We start from the raw sequence: 20,051 nt of genomic DNA, 5'->3' as shown, positions 1-20,051 counted from the left end.
TCTGCAGGTACAACAGGTGATCAAGAAGGCAAATGGGATGTTGGCCTATATTGCGAGGGGGATAGAATATAAAAGCAGGGATGTCTTGATGCACCTGTACAGGGCATTGGTGAGGCCGCAGCTGGAATACTGTGTGCAGTATTGGTCCCCTTATATGAGGAAGGATATATTGGCATTGGAGGGAGTGCAGAGAAGGTTCACCAGGTTGATACCGGAGATGAGGGGTTTGGATTATGAGGAGAGGCTGAGGAGATTGGGTTTGTACTCGTTGGAGTTTAGAAGGATGAGGGGGGATCTTATGGAGACTTATAAGATAATGCGGGGGCTGGATAGGGTGGAGGCGGAGAGATTCTTTCCACTTAGTAAGGAAGTTAAAACTAGAGGACACAGCCTCAAAATAAAGGGGGGTCGGTTTAAGACAGAGTCGAGGAGGAACTTCTTCTCCCAGAGGGTGGTGAATCTCTGGAATTCTCTGCCCACTGAGGTGGTGGAGGCTACCTCGCTGAATATGTTTAAAGCGCGGATGGATGGATTCCTGATCGGTAAGGGAATTAAGGGTTATGGGGATCAGGCGGGTAAGTGGTACTGATCCACGTCAGATCAGCCATGATCTTATTGAATGGCGGGGCAGGCTCGAGGGGCTAGATGGCCTACTCCTGCTCCTATTTCTTATGTTCTTATGAGTGGCAGAGCAGACCTGATGGGCCGAATGGCCTAATTCTGCTTCTATATTGTATGACCTTATGGTTTTCAGTTCCTGTGGTCTCCAAACTCGAGAATGACCTCCCTCCACTTTACTTTCCACCTTTAAGACTCTCCTCAGAACACAGCTTCCACCCCCGCAAAGCTTTTGGTCATCAGCCCCAGTGTCTTATGTGTCTGGGCGTCAGGCTTTGTTGAATAAATTTTCTGCTCAGGTTCACTGACATGCTTTATGATGTGAAAGCACGATATAAATAGGAGTTATTGTTGTTTCTGTTTTGCAACAATACTTTGATTTCACAGCCATCTCCATCACTAATGCACTGCACTCTCCTAGGCGGGGCTGGAGGACTAATAACAAGCGGCTGGTCCTCCAGCCAGTGTGAATGAGAGGGCGGTGCTTATCCCGGTTCGCACTAATTGACCGCGCATGCGCCATGCCGCACTCTGCCTCTACAAAGATGGCGGCCGTTATTCCCGCTGGCACCATATTCGGCCCGACACCAGGTGTTCATGAAGTCTCCCATCACTCGCACTGCGCATGTGCCAATCACTGGACGGGATTGCGCATTCGCCAGCCACCAGGAGCGCACTGTCACCTGTGACATACCCACCGATAGGTATGCTGGGTACAAGAGCTCCAGGATTAAAATAGATTAAAAATAAGTTTATTTAATAGTGCTACAAGTAGGCTTGTAACCCGGGTCCCTGGCAATGAAGTTACTGTGAAAATCCACATCTACCACACTCCGGCGCCTGTTCGGGTACACTGAGGGAGAATTTAACATGGCCCATGCACCTAACCAGTGTGTCTTTCGGACTGTGGGAGGAAACCAGAGCACCCGGAGGAAACCCACGCAGACACGGGGCGAACATGCAGACTCCGCACAGACAGTGACCCAAGCCGGGAATCGAACCCGGGTCCCTGGCGCTGTGAGGCAGCAGCGCCAACCACTGTGCCACCGTGATGTTGTTCAGCTTCATAAATGACAACATTCAGCACAGACAGCAGAGATTACTGGATAGAACAAACACAGTGCAATGAGAAAGGACATTTAGGATCAGGTTTGGGGAGCTGGGAGCTAAAATAATCTGATGAAAGGAAAAAAGCGACAACAAACTGAACAATTAGTAACAGGATCAGTCTTCTCATTTCAAAGAGAAATCAAAAGATTATCACGGTCATAGAATCAAAAAATCCCTACAGTGCAGAAGGAGGCTATTCGGCCCATCGAGTCTTCACCAACCACAATCCCATCCAGGCCCTACTCCCATAACCCTATGCATTTACCCCAGCTCATCCCCCTGACATTAAGGAGCAATTTGGCATGGCCAATCCACCTAACCCACGCATCTTTGGAATGTGGGATGGAACTGGAGCACCCGGAGGAAACCCACGCAGACATGGGGAGAACGTGCAAACTCCACACAGTGACCCAAACCGGGAATCGAACCCGGGTCCCTGGCACTGTGAGGCAGCAGTGCTAACCACTGTGCCGCCCATGTGTCCTCCATGCATATTTTAGTTCCACCTCTTCTCCTGTTGCCAAAGTGTCAGTCTGTATCTTGTTCTCATGTTTTGCTTTCAGAAAGCACTGACACTTGTTCTGCTATTAATCCTCTGTATTACCTTGCTTTCAGATGGGGCTGCCCACCCAGTTACATGTGAATAGAATCCCTAGCGTGCAGAAGGAGGCCATTTGGCCCATCGAGTCTGCACCAACCACAATCCCATCCAGGCCCCATAGCCACACATATTTACCCCGCTAATCCCACTGACAATGGGGTCAATTTAGCATGACCAATCAACCTAATCCACACATTTTAAGACTGTGGGAAGAATTCCATGCAGACACGATGAGAATGTGCAAACTCCACACAGACAGTGACCAGAAGCTGGAATTGAACCCAGGTCCCTGGTGCTGAGGCAGCAGTGCTAATTACTGTGCCACCATGCCGCACCAATTAAATAAAATTGAAAAGCCGCTTTGGTCTTTAATATTAGCATTACAACTCGGTTTGACTTGTGTCCATGATATCTTTGTTATTTAATTTCCCGAGTTCCGACCTCTTGCCATTGTTCTATTTTACTCCATTAGCTCCTCATACTCGAGGATGGAGGAGAAACAGGGAGAAGGACTAATTTCAGAATTAATTAAATTATGTTCGAGGTATTAAAAAGATTCAACACATTGCATTTAACTCAGATCTCATTTATTAGAATTTTATCCACAATATTAAATCCTAAAACTGGGCTAAAGTTCATTTTCTTTATAGAAAGATGTAAATGCATTAGAAGCAATTCAGAGAAGGTTTACCAGACTAATACCAGGAACAGATTGGTTGCCTTACTAAGAAAGGTTATGCTAGATTGACTGGAGTTTGGAAGATTAAGAGGTAACATGATTGAAACTCCTAAGATCCGAGCAGTCTCGACGGGGTGGATATGGAGAAGATGTTTCCTCTTGTTGGGAAATCTAGAACTAGGGGGTCACATGTTTTTAAAAAATAAGGCGTTCCCATTTAAGTCAGAGATGAGGAGAATTCCTTTTCTGTGGACGGAGAAAGAACGGCTACAACAATGATTCAACAACAATAATGGCAATAGTGACTTTAAAATAGCTATTCTGGCTGAGAGCTAAGCATGCTGGGAATTTTGGTCAACTTATAGATTAAAACCAGATGCAGGTGGTAAAGAGGCTCTGGTCTGGGAGCTGTGATCTGAAGTTTCCCGTGTTGGTCAGATCAGGGAAGTTGTTTACATTAACTGAGACAGCGTGGCTCCGATTTATATGACTGCTATGTATGGGATATGTAAAATGAGCTAAGCATCATGGTGTCGTTCAAAAGTAATTTCACTGGATGTTCGAGCTGTGTGATCAGTTTCTGGTGACACAATTGGCTGGATGACAGAGAATCTTCCAGAAGCAAGTGGAGAATTGTGGATAAAAGACATGCAAGTTCTTTATTTGGTCGCGGTAACTTGGAAGAGACCAACCGTCGCAACAAAGCTTGTACCCTGAAGAATGCTTCAGAGAGAAGAAGATTGATTCTACAGCGAGGATATTTCTTGGCCAAGGTTTTCCTAAACTCGGTAGTATCTATTTTCAGTTAACTAGTTAAAATTGCTGTTCAGTTAAAGTGCAGTTTAAGAGTTAAATAGTTAAAGTTAATGTTCAGTTTGAGTTAAAGTTCAGTAGAGTTAATGAGTTGCAACTGTTTAAGTTTGGGTTGGTACTAGAAGTGTTAAATATAGAAATAATTGAATTACTGATTTGATTTATTGTCACATGTATTAACATAGTGAAAAGTATTGTTTCTTGCACGCTATACAAAACATACCATTCATAGAGAAGGAAACGAGAGAGTGCAGAATGTAATGTTACAGTCGTAGCTAGAGTGTAGAGAAAGACCAACTTAATGCGAGGTAGGTCCATTCAAAAATCTGACAGCAGCAGGGAAGAAGCTGTTCTTGAGTCAGTTGGTACGTGACCTCACACTTTTGTATCTTTTTCCTGACGGAAGAACGTGGAACGTGGAAGAGAGAATGTCCAGGGTGCATGGGATCCTTGATTATGCTGGCTGCTTTGCCGAGGCAGCGGGAAGTGTATACAGAGTCAATGGATGGGAGGCTGGTTTGCGTGATGGATTCACGATCCTTTGTAGTTCCTTGCGGTCTTGGGCAGAGCAGGAACCATACCAAGCTGTGATACAACCAGAAAGAATGCTTTCTATGGTGCATCTGTAAAAGTTGGTGAGACTAAATTTCCTTAGTCTTCTGAGAAAGTAGAGGCGTTGGTGGGCTTTCTTAACTATAGTGTTGGCATGGGGGGACCAGAACAGGTTGTTGGTGATCTGCACACCTAAAAACTTGAAGCTCTCGACCATTTCTACTTCGTCCCCATTGATGTAGACAGGGGCATGTTCTCCACTGTGCTTCCTGAAGTCATTGTTTGTCTTATTAAACTGGAATGCTTGGAAGGTGTTTAAATTTAAGTTGTATAACTTTTCCGACAGAGGACTGAGACTCTCTGGATATCTCTTCCTCAAAAAGGTAGTGAAAGCAGAGTCTGTACATTTTTAAGGCAGAGGTAGATAGATCCTTGATCGACAAGGGGGTGAAAGGTTATCAGGGGTAGGCAGGAATATGGGGTTGAATTTACAATTAGATTAGTTGCGATCTTATTGGATGACATAGCAGATCAGAGGGGCCAAGTGGCCGCCTCCTGCTCCTAATTTGTATGGTCGGATGTATTAACATCAGCAAACACAGACCCCAGTAGACATAGTTCAGTCCTGGATGTGATCAGCAGGAAAATCCCATCACTGTAATTGTTTGTGAACTCGCTGGTGTCTCAGCACGTGAGATGACTCAGTGAATCTCTTCCCACATTCAGGGCAGATGAATGACCTCTCACCAGTGTGGACTTGCTGGTGTCTCAGCAGGTGGGATGACTGAGCGAATCTCTTCCCACATTCAGAGCAGATGAATGACCTCTCCCCAGTGTGAACCTGCTGGTGTCTCAGCAGATGAGATAACCGAGTGAATCTTTTCCCACACTTGGAACAGGTGAATGGTCTCTCACCGGTGTGGATTTGCTGGTGCCTCAGCAGGGTGGATGACTGATTGAATCCCTTCCCACACTGGGAACAAGTGAACTGCCTCTCCCCTGCGTGAACTCGCTGGTGTCTCAGCATGGTGGATGACTGAGCGAATCCCTTCCCACACAGGAAGCAGGTGAACGGCTTCTCCCCAGTGTGACTGCGCTGATGAATTTCCAGCTGAAATGGGAAATAGAATCCCTTCCCACAATCCCTACATTTGCAGGACTTTTCCCCAGTGTGACTACGCTTGTGTCTTGACAGGCCAGATGATTGTTTGAATCCTTGTCCACACACACAACATGTGTACGGTTTCTCCCCACTGTGAATGGTGCTGTCCCCTTCCATGTTAAACATCTGATGATATTCAGGTTGGGACGAATATCGAAAATGTGTCATGTTGTTCATGTTATGCTTCAATTTCCTGACTGCAAATTCACTCCTCCTAATACCCTGTGAAATTGAATTAAAACAGAAAAAAGTGAGTGAGAGAGAACCCACAAAAACACAAAGACAGGTTGTGAAATTGAGCTGAATGAATCTGGTAATTTGTGGAGCTGACAGTAGAAAAAAGTGACCATGAAAGCTGCTGGATTGTTGTAAAAACCCAACTGGTTCACTAATGTCCTTCAGGGAAGGGAACCTGCCATCCAGTCTGGGCTCACTTAGGACTCTGGCCTCTGTGGGAGGGGAAGAGGAGGAGAAATGGATTTTGTGTTCGTACCTTGAGAATTGTGTGCAGTTTTAGTCTCCTATTCGGAGGAAGGATATTCTTGCTATTAGAGGGAGTCCAGTGAAGGTTCACCAGACCGATTCCCAGAATGGCAGGACTGCCATATGAAGAAAGACTGCATCGACTGGACTTGTACTCACTGGAATTTCGAAGAATGAGAGGGGATCTCATAGAAACATAAAATCCTGATCGGACTGACAGGCTGGATGCGGGAAGAATGCTCCCGATGTTGGGGAAGTCCAGAACTAGGGGCCACAGTCTAAGAATGAGGGGTAAGCCATTCAGGACTGAGATGAGGAAGAATTTCTTCACTCGGAGAGTTGTGAACCTGTGGAATTCTCTACAACAGAAACCTATTGGGGCCAGTTCATTAGATATGTTCAAGTGGGTGCTGGATGCGGCCCTTGCAGCTAAAGCGATCAAGGGGTATGGAGAGAAAGCAGGAGTGGGATACTGAAAGAGCATGATCGGCCATGATCATATTGAATGGTGCTGCAGGCTTGAAGGGCCGAATGGCCTACTCCTGCACCTATCTTCTGTGTTTCTATGTATCTTGATCCAAAATTTGACAGACCCATCCAAAGCCTTGATCACAACTCTCCTAGAAGGAGAAGGTCAGCAGGTGTATGTGAACACTATCACCTCCATGTTCCAAGACACACACCACCCTGACTTATCCAACATCCAGTACTGGATGAACAGAAATTTCCTCCATTTAAATATTGAGACGCCATTGTCTTCAGTCCCTGCTACAAATTTCACTCCCTAGCGAATGACTCCATCCCTCTCCCTGGCAACTGTCTGAAACTGAACCAGATTGCTCACAACCATGGTGAAATATTTCACCCCAAGATGGACTTCCAACCACAAATCCACATCATCACCAAAACGGCCCTTTTCCACCTCAGTAAAATCACCCAACTCCACCGCAGTTTCAGCTCATCTGCCGCTGAAACTCTCATCAATTTCTTTGTTAACTCTACACTTAACTCTCCTAACGCACTCCCGGCTGGCCTCACACATTCAACCTCCCTGTAATCTCGAGGTTATCCACACTGCTGCCCCTGTGCTTACTCACACCAAGTCTTGTTCACCCATCGCCCCTGTGCTCACTGACCTGCAAAGTCAAGGTTAAGAAGCAACACAAAGGCTCCAGGTTAAGAAACACATTCTAAATTTTATATCCTTTCATTGGTCTCACCCCTCCCTATCTCTATAATCTCCTCCAGCCTCACAACTGTCCAAGATGGATGGATTTCTCAATGCAGGCAAATGTGAGATTGTTCATTTTAGAAGAAAGAATGAGAGTGCAGAGTATTATTTAAATGGAGAGAGAAAGCTGTAATACAATGGGACTTGGGAGTTCGAGTTCAACAAACCCAGAAAGTTCAGATACAGGGGCAGAAGATAATAGAGAAAGAAGACCAATAAAGATTCCTGGTTAAGGAGGAAATACATTTTAAAATTCTCATCCTTGTTTTCGAACCCCTCCATGGTCTCACCCCTCCCTATCTCTGTAATCTCCTTCAGCCTCACAATCCTCCCAAATATTGGTGATCCCCTAATTCTGGATTCTTTAATATTTTGTATTTTAATTGCTCCATTACTGGTGGCTATTCTGTCAGATTCCATGTCTCCAATCTCTGGAATTCCCTTCCTTAATCCCCTGCTCTCCATCACTTTCCCTAAGATTCTCCTTAAAAATTACCTCTTTGACCAAGCTTTTGGTCATCTTCTCCAATACCTCTATGTGGCTCAGTGTGAAATGATTTGGAACACTGTCTTAAATGAAACGTGCTACATAATTGTAATTGTTGTTGTGGAGATGTCTCACCATTCCTTCATCATCACTGGGTGAATAACCGGTAACTCCTTACCTAACAGCATTGTGGGAACACCTTGACCAGACAGACTGCCAAGGTTCAACAACGTCAAACTTCATCTTCCCCACAGGCAACTGGGGATTGACAATACATTGCTCGTATCTGTAAAGAGAGAAACAGAGTCAACATTACACCGTTCAAAATGAATTACGGGGATGAAAATGACACAGAATTTGATGGTCAGAAATGGAGGAGAAATGGACAATAGAGCAGGAGAAACAATTCCAGACTATGGACGATTCTGTGGAAAGATAAAGCTGGTAAGACAGCAGCATGTAGTCAGGGGATGGGCAGCAGCATAAACTTAATTTAGATACATTAAGACACAAAACATTGTCAAAATACACCCATTATTAGAGACAGAGGGAGTTAGGAAATAGCAGAGAAGTGATCAGGGAGGGCTGAGGCGAAACAGAGCAATGGATGGACATGGATTCAGATCCACGTTAAAGGAGTCACACCAGCCCCAGAGACATGGAGCCTCTCACAGATAACACAACACAGCAGTAAAAACTCTAAGTTACAGATTAATAATCTAAAATACTCATCTCTCAAACAATTTCATTGTTTTCAATGTCAAAATCTCCTGCTGGAGCCTGCAACTGGAAAGATATCAGAAGCACTGGAGTCAGAGAAAAATCACCCATTTGAGGAAATTCTCGGGGAGCGGGGGTGACGTAACTGTGTCAGTGTGCGATGATGACACAGAACTTCTGGGTCTGTGCGAACCAGAGATTACCACACATTATGGAGGATGGGAGGGTTCTGGGAGGGTGCAGAGGAGAGTCACCAGAATGGTTGGAGACATGAAGGATTTTAACTGAAAGGTTCACAAAATTACGGTGCACACTGTAGTGCGGCACTATCAATTTCCATGGAAAGACCATGTACACCACATCAGCAGCTAATCAAACATATCTGTTACCTCTTCAAAAAGCTTCAGCAAGTGAGTTGAACACAATTTCCCCTTTCAAAGCCCATGCCGACTTTTCCGAATCAACCTATATTTTTCTGTGAGACCACTAAATCTATCTTATTTTATTGTTTCTAGATCTTTGCCCACTACTGAAGTTAAACTGACTGGTCTGCATTTGCTGGACTTACCTTTTCAACGTTATTTTAATAAGGACACAATGTTGCAATTCTTCAGTCCCCTGGCACCTCCCTTGAGTCTACAGAACACTGAAAGATTATGCCCAGTGCCTCTACAATTTCCTCTCTCACTTCCTTGAACACACTTGGATGTATCTCATCCCGTCCTGGTGCTCTGACACGTTTCAGCACTGACAGTCTTTACTTAGAGTCACAGAGGTTTACAGCATGGAAACAGGCCTTTCGGCCCAACTTGTCCATGCCGCCCGCATTTGGCCCATATCCCTCTATACCCATCACACCCATGTAACTGTCTAAATGCTTTTTAAAAGACAAAATTGTACCCGCCTCTACTACTACCTCTGGCAGCTTGTTCCAGACACTCACCACCCTCTGGGTGAAAAAAATTGCCCCTCTGGACACTTTTGTATCTCTCCCCTCTCAACTTAAACCTATGCCCTCTAGTTTTAGACTCCCCTACCTTTGGGAAAAGATATTGACTATCTACCTTGTCTATGCCCCTCATTATTTTATAGACCTCTATAAGATCACCCTTCAGCCTCCTACGCTCCAGAGAAAAAAGTCCCGGTCTATTCAGCCTCTCCTTATAACTCAATCCATCAAGTTCCGGTAGCATCCTCGTAAATCTTTTCTGCACTCTTTCTAGTTTAATAATATCCTTTCTATAATAGGGTGACCAGAATTGCACACAGTATTCCAAGTGTGGCCTTACCAATGTCTTGTACAACTTCAACAAGACGTCCCAACTCCTGTATCCAATGTTCTGACCGATGAAACCAAGCATGCCCAATACCTTCTTCACCACCTGTGACTCCACTTTCAAGGAGCTATGAACCTGTACCCCAAGATCTCTTTGTTCTGTAACTCTCCCCAACGCCCTACCATTAACTGAGCAAGTCCTGCCCTGGAAACAGGCCTTTTGGCCCAACTTGTCCCCCTGGTTCAATCTACCAAAATGCATCACCTCGCATTTGTCTAAATTAAACTCCATCTGCCATTCGTCAGCCCACTGGCCCAATTGATCAAGATCCCGTTGCAATTGGAGATATCCTTCCTCACTGTCCATTATGCCACCAATCTTGGTGTCATCAGCAAACTTACTAACCATGCCCCCTATATTCTCATCCAAATCATTAATATAAATGACAAATAACAGTGGGCCCAGCACTGATCCCTGAGGCACACCGCTGGTCACAGGCCTCCAGTTTGAAAAACAACCCTCTACAACTACCCTCTGGCTTCTGTCAAGAAGCCAATTTTGTATCCATTTAGATACCTCACCCTGGATCCCGTGAGATTTAACTTTATGCAACAACCTACCATGCGATACCTTGTCAAAGGCCTTGCTAAAGTCCATGTAGACAACATCAACTGCACTGCCCCCATCTACCTTCTTGGTGACCCCTTCAAAAAACTCAATCAAATTTGTGAGACATGATTTTCCACTCACAAAGCCATGCTGACTGTCCCTAATCAGTCCTTGCATCTCTAAATGCCTGTAGATCCTGTCTCTCAAAATACTTTCCAACAACTTACCCACCACAGATGTGAGGCTCACTGGCCTGTTGTTCCCAGGCTTTTCCCTGCAGCCCTTTTTAAACAAAGGCACAACATTTGCCACTCTCCAATCTTCAGGCACCTCACCCGTAACTATCGATGATTCAAATATCTCGGCTAAGGGACCCGCAATTTCCTCCCTAGCCTCCCACAACGTCCTGGGATATACCTCATCAGGTCCCGGGGATTTATCTACCTTGATGCGCTTTAAGACTTCCAGCACCTCCTTCTCTGTAATATGTACACTCCTCAAGACATCAATATTTATTTCCCCAAGTTCCCTAACGTCCGTGCTTTTCTCAACAGTAAATACGGATGAGAAATATTCATTTAGGTTCTCACCCATCTCTTGTGGATCCGCACATAGATGACCTTGTTAATCCTTAAGAGGCCCTACTCTCTCCCTTGTTACTCTTTTGCCCTTTATGTATTTGTAGAAGCTCTTTGGATTCTCCTTTGCCTCGTCTGCCAAAACAATTTTGTGTCCCCTATTTGCCCCCCTGATTTCTCTCTTAATTCTACTCCTACACCCCCTATACTCTTCAAGAGATTCACTTGATCCCAGCTGCCTATGCACGTCATGTGCCTCTTTCTTCTTCTTAACCAGGGCCTCAATATCCCGGGTCATCCAGGGTTCCCGACTTCTGCCAGCCTTGCCCTTCAGTTCCCGACTTCTGCCAGCATGCCACTTACCAGACATCCCTTTGCCTTCCCACAGACTCCCCCAATTAACTATTGAAAGTTCCTGCCTGATACCATCAAAATTGGCCTTGCCCCAGTTTGGAATATTAACTTTTGGGACAGACCTATCATTCTCCATAGCTATCTTAAAACTAATAGAACTATGGTCACTGGTCCCAAAGTGATCCCTCACTAACACTTCTGTCACCTGCCCCTTTCCAAGAGGAGGTCAAGTTTTGCCCCCTCTCTAGTCGGGCCATCCACATACTGAATGAGAAATTCCTCCTGAATACACTCAACAAATTTCTCTCCATCCAACCCTCTAATACTATGGCTGTCCCAGTCAATGTTGGGAAAATTAAAATCTCCGACTATTACCGCCCTATTTTTCTTGGAGCTATCTGTAATCTCCTTACATATTTGCTCCTCAATTTCCTGCTGACTATTTGGGGGCCTATAGTACAACCCTATCAAAGTGATTTCCCCCTTCTTATTTCTCATTTAAACACGTTTTCCTTCTTAATTCGGAACCCATCTAGTGATGGAGTTTTCTCATCTGTCATCATGACCTGGAGACCATCTACCCCCGGTAAAGTATTCATTTAATCAGTTGGTTTAGAGAAGCAGGAACTTTCCCCCCCCCCCATGTAGAAAATGAGATTGAGGGGGGATTTGATAGCATTATGTAAAGTAAAATCTGTAATTAAAACTAATTCTGATGATGAAGCCATTGTCAATTGTCGCACAAAACATCTGGTTCACTAATATCCTTTAGGGAAGGAAATCTGACGTCCTTCCTCCTCTGACCTTCAAGTGACTCCACATCCACAACAATGTGGAGTCACTTGAAGGCCAGACGAGGAGGGACATCAAATCAGTGCTAACCACTGTGCCATCCACACAATGTGGGCAGCACGGTGGCACAGTGGTTAGCATGGAAGCCACACAGCGCCAGGGATCCGGGTTCAATTCTGGCCTCGGGTCACTATCTGTGTGGAGTTTACACATGCTCCCCGTGTCTGTGCGAGATTCCTCTAGGTACTCCGGTTCCCTCCCACAGTCCAAAGATGTGCGGGTTAAGTTGATTAGCCATGGTAAATTAACCTGAATGTCAGGGGTGATTAGCAGTGTAAATAAGCGGGGTTACAGGAATAGGGCATGGATGGGGTTGTGGTTGGTGCAGACTTGATGGGCCGAATGGCCTCCTTCCGCACTGTAGGGATTCTATGACTATTAAACGACCTTTGAAATGGCCCGGCAAGACACTTAGTTCAAGGGTAATTGGGGATGGGCAACAAATACTAGCCCATCCAGCAATGTCCACATCCCATGAAAGAATAATAAAAAACTAGATATTGATGACAGATTTAGATAAAATAGTAAAGAAAAGCTGATGGTAAAAGGATCACAGGACACAGATTTGAGGAAGAAATTTTACACAGTGAGTGATAATTTTAAAAGTTCAGTTATTAGTGTCACAAGTAGACATACATTAACACTGCAATGAAGTTACTGTGAAAATCCCCTAGTCGCCACACTCCGGCGCCTGTTCGGGTAACCTGAGGAAGCATTTAGCATGGCCAATGCACCTTAAGCAGCACGTCTTTCAGACTGAGGGGAAACCGGAGCACCAGAAGGAAACCCACACAGACACAGGGAGAACGTGCAGATTCCACACAGATAGTGACCCAAGCCAGGAATCAAACCTGGGTCCCTGGCACTGAGAGGCAGCAGTGCTAACCAGTGTGCCACCATGCCGCCCATAAAATGATTCTGCCTGTGGTCAAACAGAGGACCTTTTGTGCGTGAGGCAAATGTGATAACAACTACACCACAGAAACATTGTGATGACCCACAACTTAGTACTTACACTCAGATGCTGATAATATACAGGTTCCAATGAATCGAGTGACTCTTGTCAGAATTTGATGTGATGCTTGGCTTGCGTTTCCAGTCTGCATATCCTTTCCATTCTGTAAAATAAAAGGTTACAAAAAAATCTAGCACTGTCAGTCCAGGATATACATTGAGAAGATACAAACATTTCGCTTGTTTTGAGTTTTCTGTATGTAAATGCCCTCTTCTAATCCCCTGTAAAAGGAATTTCCAAAACCCATCAGTGAGTGTCCAGGATAGAATGATGATACAAAGATGAGTGGGAAAGTGAATTGCGTGGAGGATGCGGAAAGTCTGCAGAGAGATTTGGATAGGCTAAGTGAGTGGGTGAGGATCTGGCAGATGGAGTATAACGTTGACAACTTTGGAAGGAATAATAGTAAAATGGACTATTATTTAAATGGTGAAAAATTACAACATGCTATTGTGCAGAGGGACCTGGGGGTCCTTGTGCATGAATCGCAAAAACTCAGTTTGTTGGTGCAGCAGGTGATCAAGAAGGCAAATGGAATGTTGGCCTTTATCGCGAAGGGGATGGAGTATAAAAGCAGGGAGGTCTTGCTGCAATTGTACAAGGTACTGGTGAGGCCGCAACTGGAGTAGTGTGTGCAATTTTGGTCCCCTTATTTGTGGAAGGATGTATTGGCCTTGGAGGGAGTACAGAGAAGGTTCACCAAGTTGATACCGGAGATGACGGGGCTTAGCTTATGAGGAGAGATTGAGTACATTGGGCCTGTACTCGTTGGAGTTTAGAAGGCTGAGGGGAGATCTTATAGAGACATATAAGATAATGAAGGGGCTAGACAGGGTAGAGGCAGAGATTTTTTCCACTTAGAAAGGAAACAAGAACTGGAGGACACAGCCTCAAAATAAGGGGGAGTCCATTTAGGACAGAGTTGAGGAGGAACTTCTTCTCCCAGAGGGTAGTGAATCTCTGGAATTCTCTGCCCATTGAAGCAGTGGAGGCTACCTCGTTGAATATGTTTAAGTCACAGGTAGATAGATTTCTGATCAATAGGGGAATTAAGGGTTATGGGGAGCTGAACCCACTATCAGATCAGCCATGATCTTATTGAATGGCGGGGCAGGCTCGAGGGGCTAGATGGCCTACTCCTGCTCCTATTTCTTAAGTTCTTATTCACAACTTTCTCTCCTCCTGCTGCCTGTAGCACGGTGAGCGCGCATGCGCCCTGCTGCACAGCCGCTCCCCGGGCCATCGCCGGTCTTTTCGCTACAAACGCGAGGCCGCGAGTTTCTGATTCCGGGCCTACGGCCTGCACCAAGTGTTTATGAACCCTCCCCGCCCGCTCCATTCCTCCCGCCGACCTATTAATTATTATGGTGCATTCGCCATTTTCTCACCCGCTCTCCGCAGATCTACTCACAGAGCAGCACGACGCACGCTCAGGGGAAAGATCGCAAAGCGCATGCTCAAATCATCCTCATAATACGCATGTGCAAGATCCTAGCAGGGAAGATATGGCACCTTCTGAGCCGCTGTGAATGCTGGGTGACAGCCCCGCCATTGGAACTTGATGTTTTTGCTATAATGTCATGTTTTGTGATCCAATGAAGATTGAAACCAATATATCAAGATATGAAATTACTATACAAGCAAAACTTTGCAAATGCTATAAAATCTGAACTTGAAATACAAAATACTGGAAAGTCTCAGGAATTCTGGCAGCATCAGTGGAGAGAGAAACCAAATTAATGTTTCGAGTCCGGGTGACTCTCCTTCATACAATAATAAAAGTATTAAAGCTCCTCTGTACAATAAACAGTTACATAAAAACAGGAAGTGCTGGAAAGGCTCAGCAGGTCTGGTAGCATCATAGAAATCCTACAGTGCAGAAAAAGGCCATTCGGCCCATCGAGTCTGCACCGACCACAATCCCACCCAGGCCCTACTCCCATGGGCGGCACAGTAGCACAGTGGTTAGCACTGCTGCTTCACAGCTGTAGGGACCTGGGTTCAATTCCCGGCTTGGGTCACTGTCTGTGTGGAGTTTGCACATTCTCCTCGTGTCTGCGTGGGTTTCCTCCGGGTGCTCCGGTTTCCTCCCACAGTCCAAAGATGTGCGGGTTAGGTTGATTGGCCATGCTAAAATTGCCCCTTAGTGTCCTGGGATGCGTAGATTAGCGGGTAAAATATTTAGGGATATGGGGTAGGGCCTGGGTAGGATTGTGATCAGTGCAGACTCGATGGGCTGAATGGCCTCTTTCTGTACTGTAGGGTTTCTATGATATCCCTACACTTTTGTTAGAAATGTAAGAATTGGGCTCACATTTTCCGGATAATGTGTCAGCCATTTAGGACTGAGGTGAGGAGACATTTCTTCACACAAAGGCTTGTGACTCTTTGGGATTCTGTATCCCAGACTTCAGACTTCCCAATCCCAGAATCCTCAGTTGATAAGAATATTGAAAGCTGAGGTGGAGAGAGATTTTTGGACTCTAAGATAATATTGGGTTGGGATGGGGAATTGGTGTTGAGGCTGTGGATCCGACATGATATTATTCGATGGTGGCGAAGGCTCAATGGGACATTTTACCCAATCCTACTTCATTGATCCTATACACTGCCAATACCAGGGCTTTGTCTTCCGGATTTTCGCCTTCAGGGGTTAGAAACAAATCACAATGATTAAATAAAACAAACTAACATAAATACCAGATATGACACCAGCTGCTTTTTGCTGGTATGTTGATGAGTGCTGTAAGACACTAACTTATCGGCAGCATCATTTGTGGAGAAGTTGGATCGAATTCCACCACTGCCAGATCGATACCATTGACTTCCTTTCTTTTAACCTTTAGCTGAAGATGTGATTGCTAAAATTTAATACAGTGAAATGTATCATTATCCATTTTGACAGGAGGAACCAGCAGAGACAATAAATTGCTGTGTGCAACTGACGGGCTTGTGGAACCAGTTTAATTGCTCCTTTAGTAAATCGGATCTGCTTCCCTTCTAATCTCTGTTGTGTAGTGGTTATCACATTCGCTTCACATATGAAAAATTTCCTGTTCAAAACTGGTAGAAACATGTCAGATGCTTGAAATTTCAGAATGATTCGAATTCAGAGTATTTGTCACTGAACATTTGCTGAGCATTCCCAACATTTTCTGCTTTGAGTCAGAGTCTGTGAAGGGAGAAAGAACATTAATTTTCCAGCTGGATGAACTTGTATCTGAGTTGGAAAAGTCAGAGATGTAACATAAGCAATAACCTCAGAAGAAAATCATATTGTACAAACATTGATCACACAAGAATTTGATACGCCCATTCTGCTGCTTTCAAGTCGCATTTTTTAACTCCCTGTTCTCCATCTCAGACATTTCCACACTGATCAAATTCACCCACAGAAAATGCAGCCTGTCTCTCGCTTCACGGTTTATGGTAAACTTACTAAAAACTTCGGTACGTAATTACTTTCATAGCTCACTGGTTACATCGCTAGCTTTTGTAAACCAGTGGTCGCGAGTTCAATTCTTACTGGAGACTGAGGCGAAAATTTAGCCACGCCTTCATAGAGAGGAGAGCCCAAATCCAGCGCCTTACACCACTCGGTCACACTACCAGACAATTGAGTATTTGTTAACTTATTTCATCATCTTGGTACGCCTTCCTGAGTCACTGTCTCGCGACCGAGATGCTGTCCATCGTCTGAAAAATGATCCTGGCCCTCACCAAAAATGTCCCGTCATCTCTCTGGATGGAATCACGGGAGATTGGTCAGATTACGGAGAAGATAATGTGGGAATGAACAGTGACTCAGGAGTGTGCAGTGAAATTCTTGAAATCCATGTCATTAATGTCACTGAGATTCAAAATCTAATCCAATTCTGTTCTCTCCCAGTGACAGATACAAAACATTATTTAAACATTAAGAATCAATCCTGTTTCTGGTTGTCTTCATAATAACTTTGGTCTGTTTTCTTGATTTGTTTGGACGATCTTCTATTAGTGCTCAGAAAGAGCCAATGATTGTGCTGATTTATGCTGTGATCACTGGGGAATCCCAATGTCACCCTAATTGCTCCATCAAAAGGAGACAATCTTTTTATTTAAACAGTTCATCCAAGTACAAACGAAAATACATTACAATTTCAATTTACAAAAGCAGGCTTTTTCCGCTGAGGCTAGGGGAGAAAAAAACCAGAGGGCATGGGTTAAGGGTGAAAGGAGAAAAGTTTAAAGGGAATATTAGGGGGGGCTTCTTCACGCAGAGAGTGGTGGGAGTGTGGAATGAGCTGCCAGATAAAGTGGTAAATGCGGGGTCACTTTTAACATTTAAGAAAAACTTGGACGGGTTCATGGATGAGAGGGGTGTGGAGGGATATGGTCCAAGTGCAGGTCAGTGGGACTAGGCATAAAATGGTTCGGCACAGACAAGAAGGGCCAAAAGGCCTGTTTCTGAGCTGTAATTTTCTATGGTTCTAAATCAGAATACAGTCTCACAATGATAAATTGTAAAATGACAACCGATATAACACAATGTCAACAATTAATATGCCATCCTTAATGCAACAGCACAAACGAACACAATAACAACAGCAAACATGCCGTCCTTTATACTGTAAAAAAAACACAACTCCTAGCCCAAATGAAAAATAGGGTCCATTATAAGTTATTTGTAACCTTCTGGGGTTTCACCTTCTGAGGCCTCCCGGGGCCACGCCTTCCCAGGCTACAACTTCCAGGGTTACAAAGAGCTCATCCAGATGTCAAACAAAACATATTATAATATAAATACAATATCAACAGCTAGCATGCATTGCGAGTTATCTGCAGCCAGGCCTTCCGAGGTTGCAATTAACAATGACTATAAACTAGCAAGCTAATATATACACAATACCGACAGCTAACACACCATCCTTACGACAGTAACAAACAACTCCCTTCCAATGAGAATGGGGTCCATTGCGAGTAATCTGTAACTTTTCAGGGCTTCACCCTCCATATTTTCCCCTTCGGGGCTTTCAACTTCCAGGGTTGCCCTTTCCGAGCCTACACCTTCCGGGGGTTAGGCATTAAAATAAAACAACAAACTAATATAAACACAGTACAGCAAATAATATACCATCCTTGATACAGTAACAAACAACTCTATTACAATAAGAATTGACGATTGGGAGTTATCTGCAACCTCACAGGGCTCTGCCTTCAGGATTTTTGCCCTGCTGGGGTTTTGCCTCCCGGGATTTATCAAATCCTCTGTAGGCTACACCTTCCGGGGTTACAAACAAATCACAGTGATAAAATAATAAAACAGCAAACTAACATAAACACAGTACCAGCAACTAATAATACATTCACAACAGGGCCCTTGCAATTTGTATTATTATTGCAGAGAATTGTAATTGGTTGAAAGCTCGAAGCACAGGCCCGAGACATAGCCAACACCCAGCTCACAGGAGCAGCTGCTCCCAATACTGCTGTGAAGTGGTTTTAACCAGCAGTGCAGGCCCCATATTTTTTACTTGCCAAACGTTTGTGTAAAGTTGTGTAAAGATGTAAAGTTTGTGTTACATCTCGTTCTGAGTGTATGGATATATATATATATATATATAGAATGCTTGCAAATGTTTGTTTCAATCCACCCATCTGCTGTATCCGAATGAAAAGGGCGTTAGACGACAGATGAAATTGAGCCGACATGGGGAAAGGACACAGACGCATGACATGAGCAGAGAAATTAATCGCATTTGCATCCATCACAAGAGGTCAGCATCACATCAAGGAGGCCGGCTCTAAGAATTATTGAGTGGATATCAGTATGATTCGTTGGGGCCTGCAGTGTAGTCATGGCCGAGTGGTTAAGGCGATGGACTAGATATCCATTGGGGTTTCCCCGCGCAGGTTCGAATCCTGCTGATTACGTATTTCTCATTTAAGTTTCACTCCGTCTCGTTGGAACGGACGGCGCTTTCCATCACTTTTCCATGTTGAATGGTTGCAGATCCCACCAACTTTGCGTGAAGTTGATGCCGATCCTCTCGAGATGTTTTCTCAACAAATTTGCATCTGACAACTACAGTTTTGCACCTGCGCGGAGAGTGAGCATTTTGACTGTTTACTCTGTCGAAATCCCGTATCAGCTGGAAAATCACAGTTAGAACCATAGAACCATAGAAAATTACAGCTCAGAAACAGGCCTTTTGGCCCTTCTTGTCTGTGCCGAACCATTTTATGCCTAGTCCCACTGACCTGCACTTGGACCATATCCCTCCATCCATGAACCCGTCCAAGTTTTTCTTACCACTTTATCCGGCAGCTCATTCCACACTCCCACCACTCTCTGCATGAAGAAGCCCCCCCCTGGCACATCTTCGAATTTTCTATGTTCGACGTGGAACTACCCGAACTTCTCCAACATAGCCTCACACCGGAATTATTTTATCATTGTATACCTCCCATGAAGTATCATCTGTCCCCTTTCTAATGTCTTTTCTGAAGAGTGGTGACCAGCCAGCATCAGCCGTAAGGCTCCGTACTGAGGTCAAACTGCAGATGTTACCACCTGAGCATGATCTAGTGCTTTCATAAACGATTTCGTAGCCAAATGAACAACATTACGTCAGCACTCTGTTGTGAATTTAATGAGATGAAGCTCAATCTTTCTCCGCCAGTCCACTCTTTCCAAAGAAAACGCCTTTCCCACCGAGTAACCTTTCATATTCGTCCTCCCGGTTTTTGGCACAGAAGTTTGAAAAGATGGTCAATTTGTCAGAATGGTTCGAAGAAATTTTCCCAGTTTAAAAGTTATCAAGGAGAAAAATAGCTGCACCGTGACGGGAAGGAAGCACGCGAAGAAAAACAGCCTGTGGTGACAAAAACTACCGACCCGGGAAACGAAATTGAACCCGCGACCTTGGCG

At 44.6% G+C, this 20,051-nt stretch overlaps 1 protein-coding gene and 1 non-coding gene across 4 annotated transcripts; one reads left to right on the top strand and one right to left on the bottom strand.

Annotated features, from left to right (window-relative positions):
* Nucleotides 1-2,902: 2,902 nt before the first annotated feature.
* On the bottom strand, nucleotides 2,903-14,578 carry LOC144481936 (uncharacterized). Of its 3 annotated transcripts, none has more exons than XM_078201106.1 (4): nucleotides 14,553-14,578; nucleotides 13,142-13,244; nucleotides 7,915-8,022; nucleotides 2,903-5,757 (listed from the first exon to the last, which is right to left on the bottom strand). In XM_078201106.1, exon 4 carries the CDS (start codon nucleotides 5,710-5,712, stop codon nucleotides 5,026-5,028), a length of 687 nt encoding a protein of 228 aa, XP_078057232.1. In that variant the 5' UTR covers nucleotides 5,713-5,757; nucleotides 7,915-8,022; nucleotides 13,142-13,244; nucleotides 14,553-14,578; the 3' UTR covers nucleotides 2,903-5,025. The 3 variants fall into 3 exon arrangements, with proteins under 3 accessions (XP_078057232.1, XP_078057231.1, XP_078057233.1); XM_078201105.1 differs by having other exon boundaries at nucleotides 14,530-14,573; XM_078201107.1 differs by lacking the exon at nucleotides 13,142-13,244 and having other exon boundaries at nucleotides 2,909-5,757; nucleotides 14,530-14,568.
* Nucleotides 14,579-18,972: 4,394 nt separating this feature from the next.
* Nucleotides 18,973-19,054, top strand: trnas-aga (transfer RNA serine (anticodon AGA)). Its single transcript has one exon. It is a non-coding gene; the product is annotated as a tRNA-Ser (tRNA).
* Nucleotides 19,055-20,051: the final 997 nt, after the last annotated feature.

Source organism: Mustelus asterias, chromosome X, assembly GCF_964213995.1.
Source record: "Mustelus asterias chromosome X, sMusAst1.hap1.1, whole genome shotgun sequence".
Taxonomy (NCBI): domain Eukaryota; kingdom Metazoa; phylum Chordata; class Chondrichthyes; order Carcharhiniformes; family Triakidae; genus Mustelus; species Mustelus asterias.
This window is presented reverse-complemented; position numbering and strand designations above follow the sequence as displayed.

Bases quoted from the DNA above. Each gene is read 5' to 3' on its own strand.
- LOC144481936 (XM_078201106.1), bottom strand. From the start codon at position 5,712: ATGAACAACATGACACATTTTCGATATTCGTCCCAACCTGAATATCAT.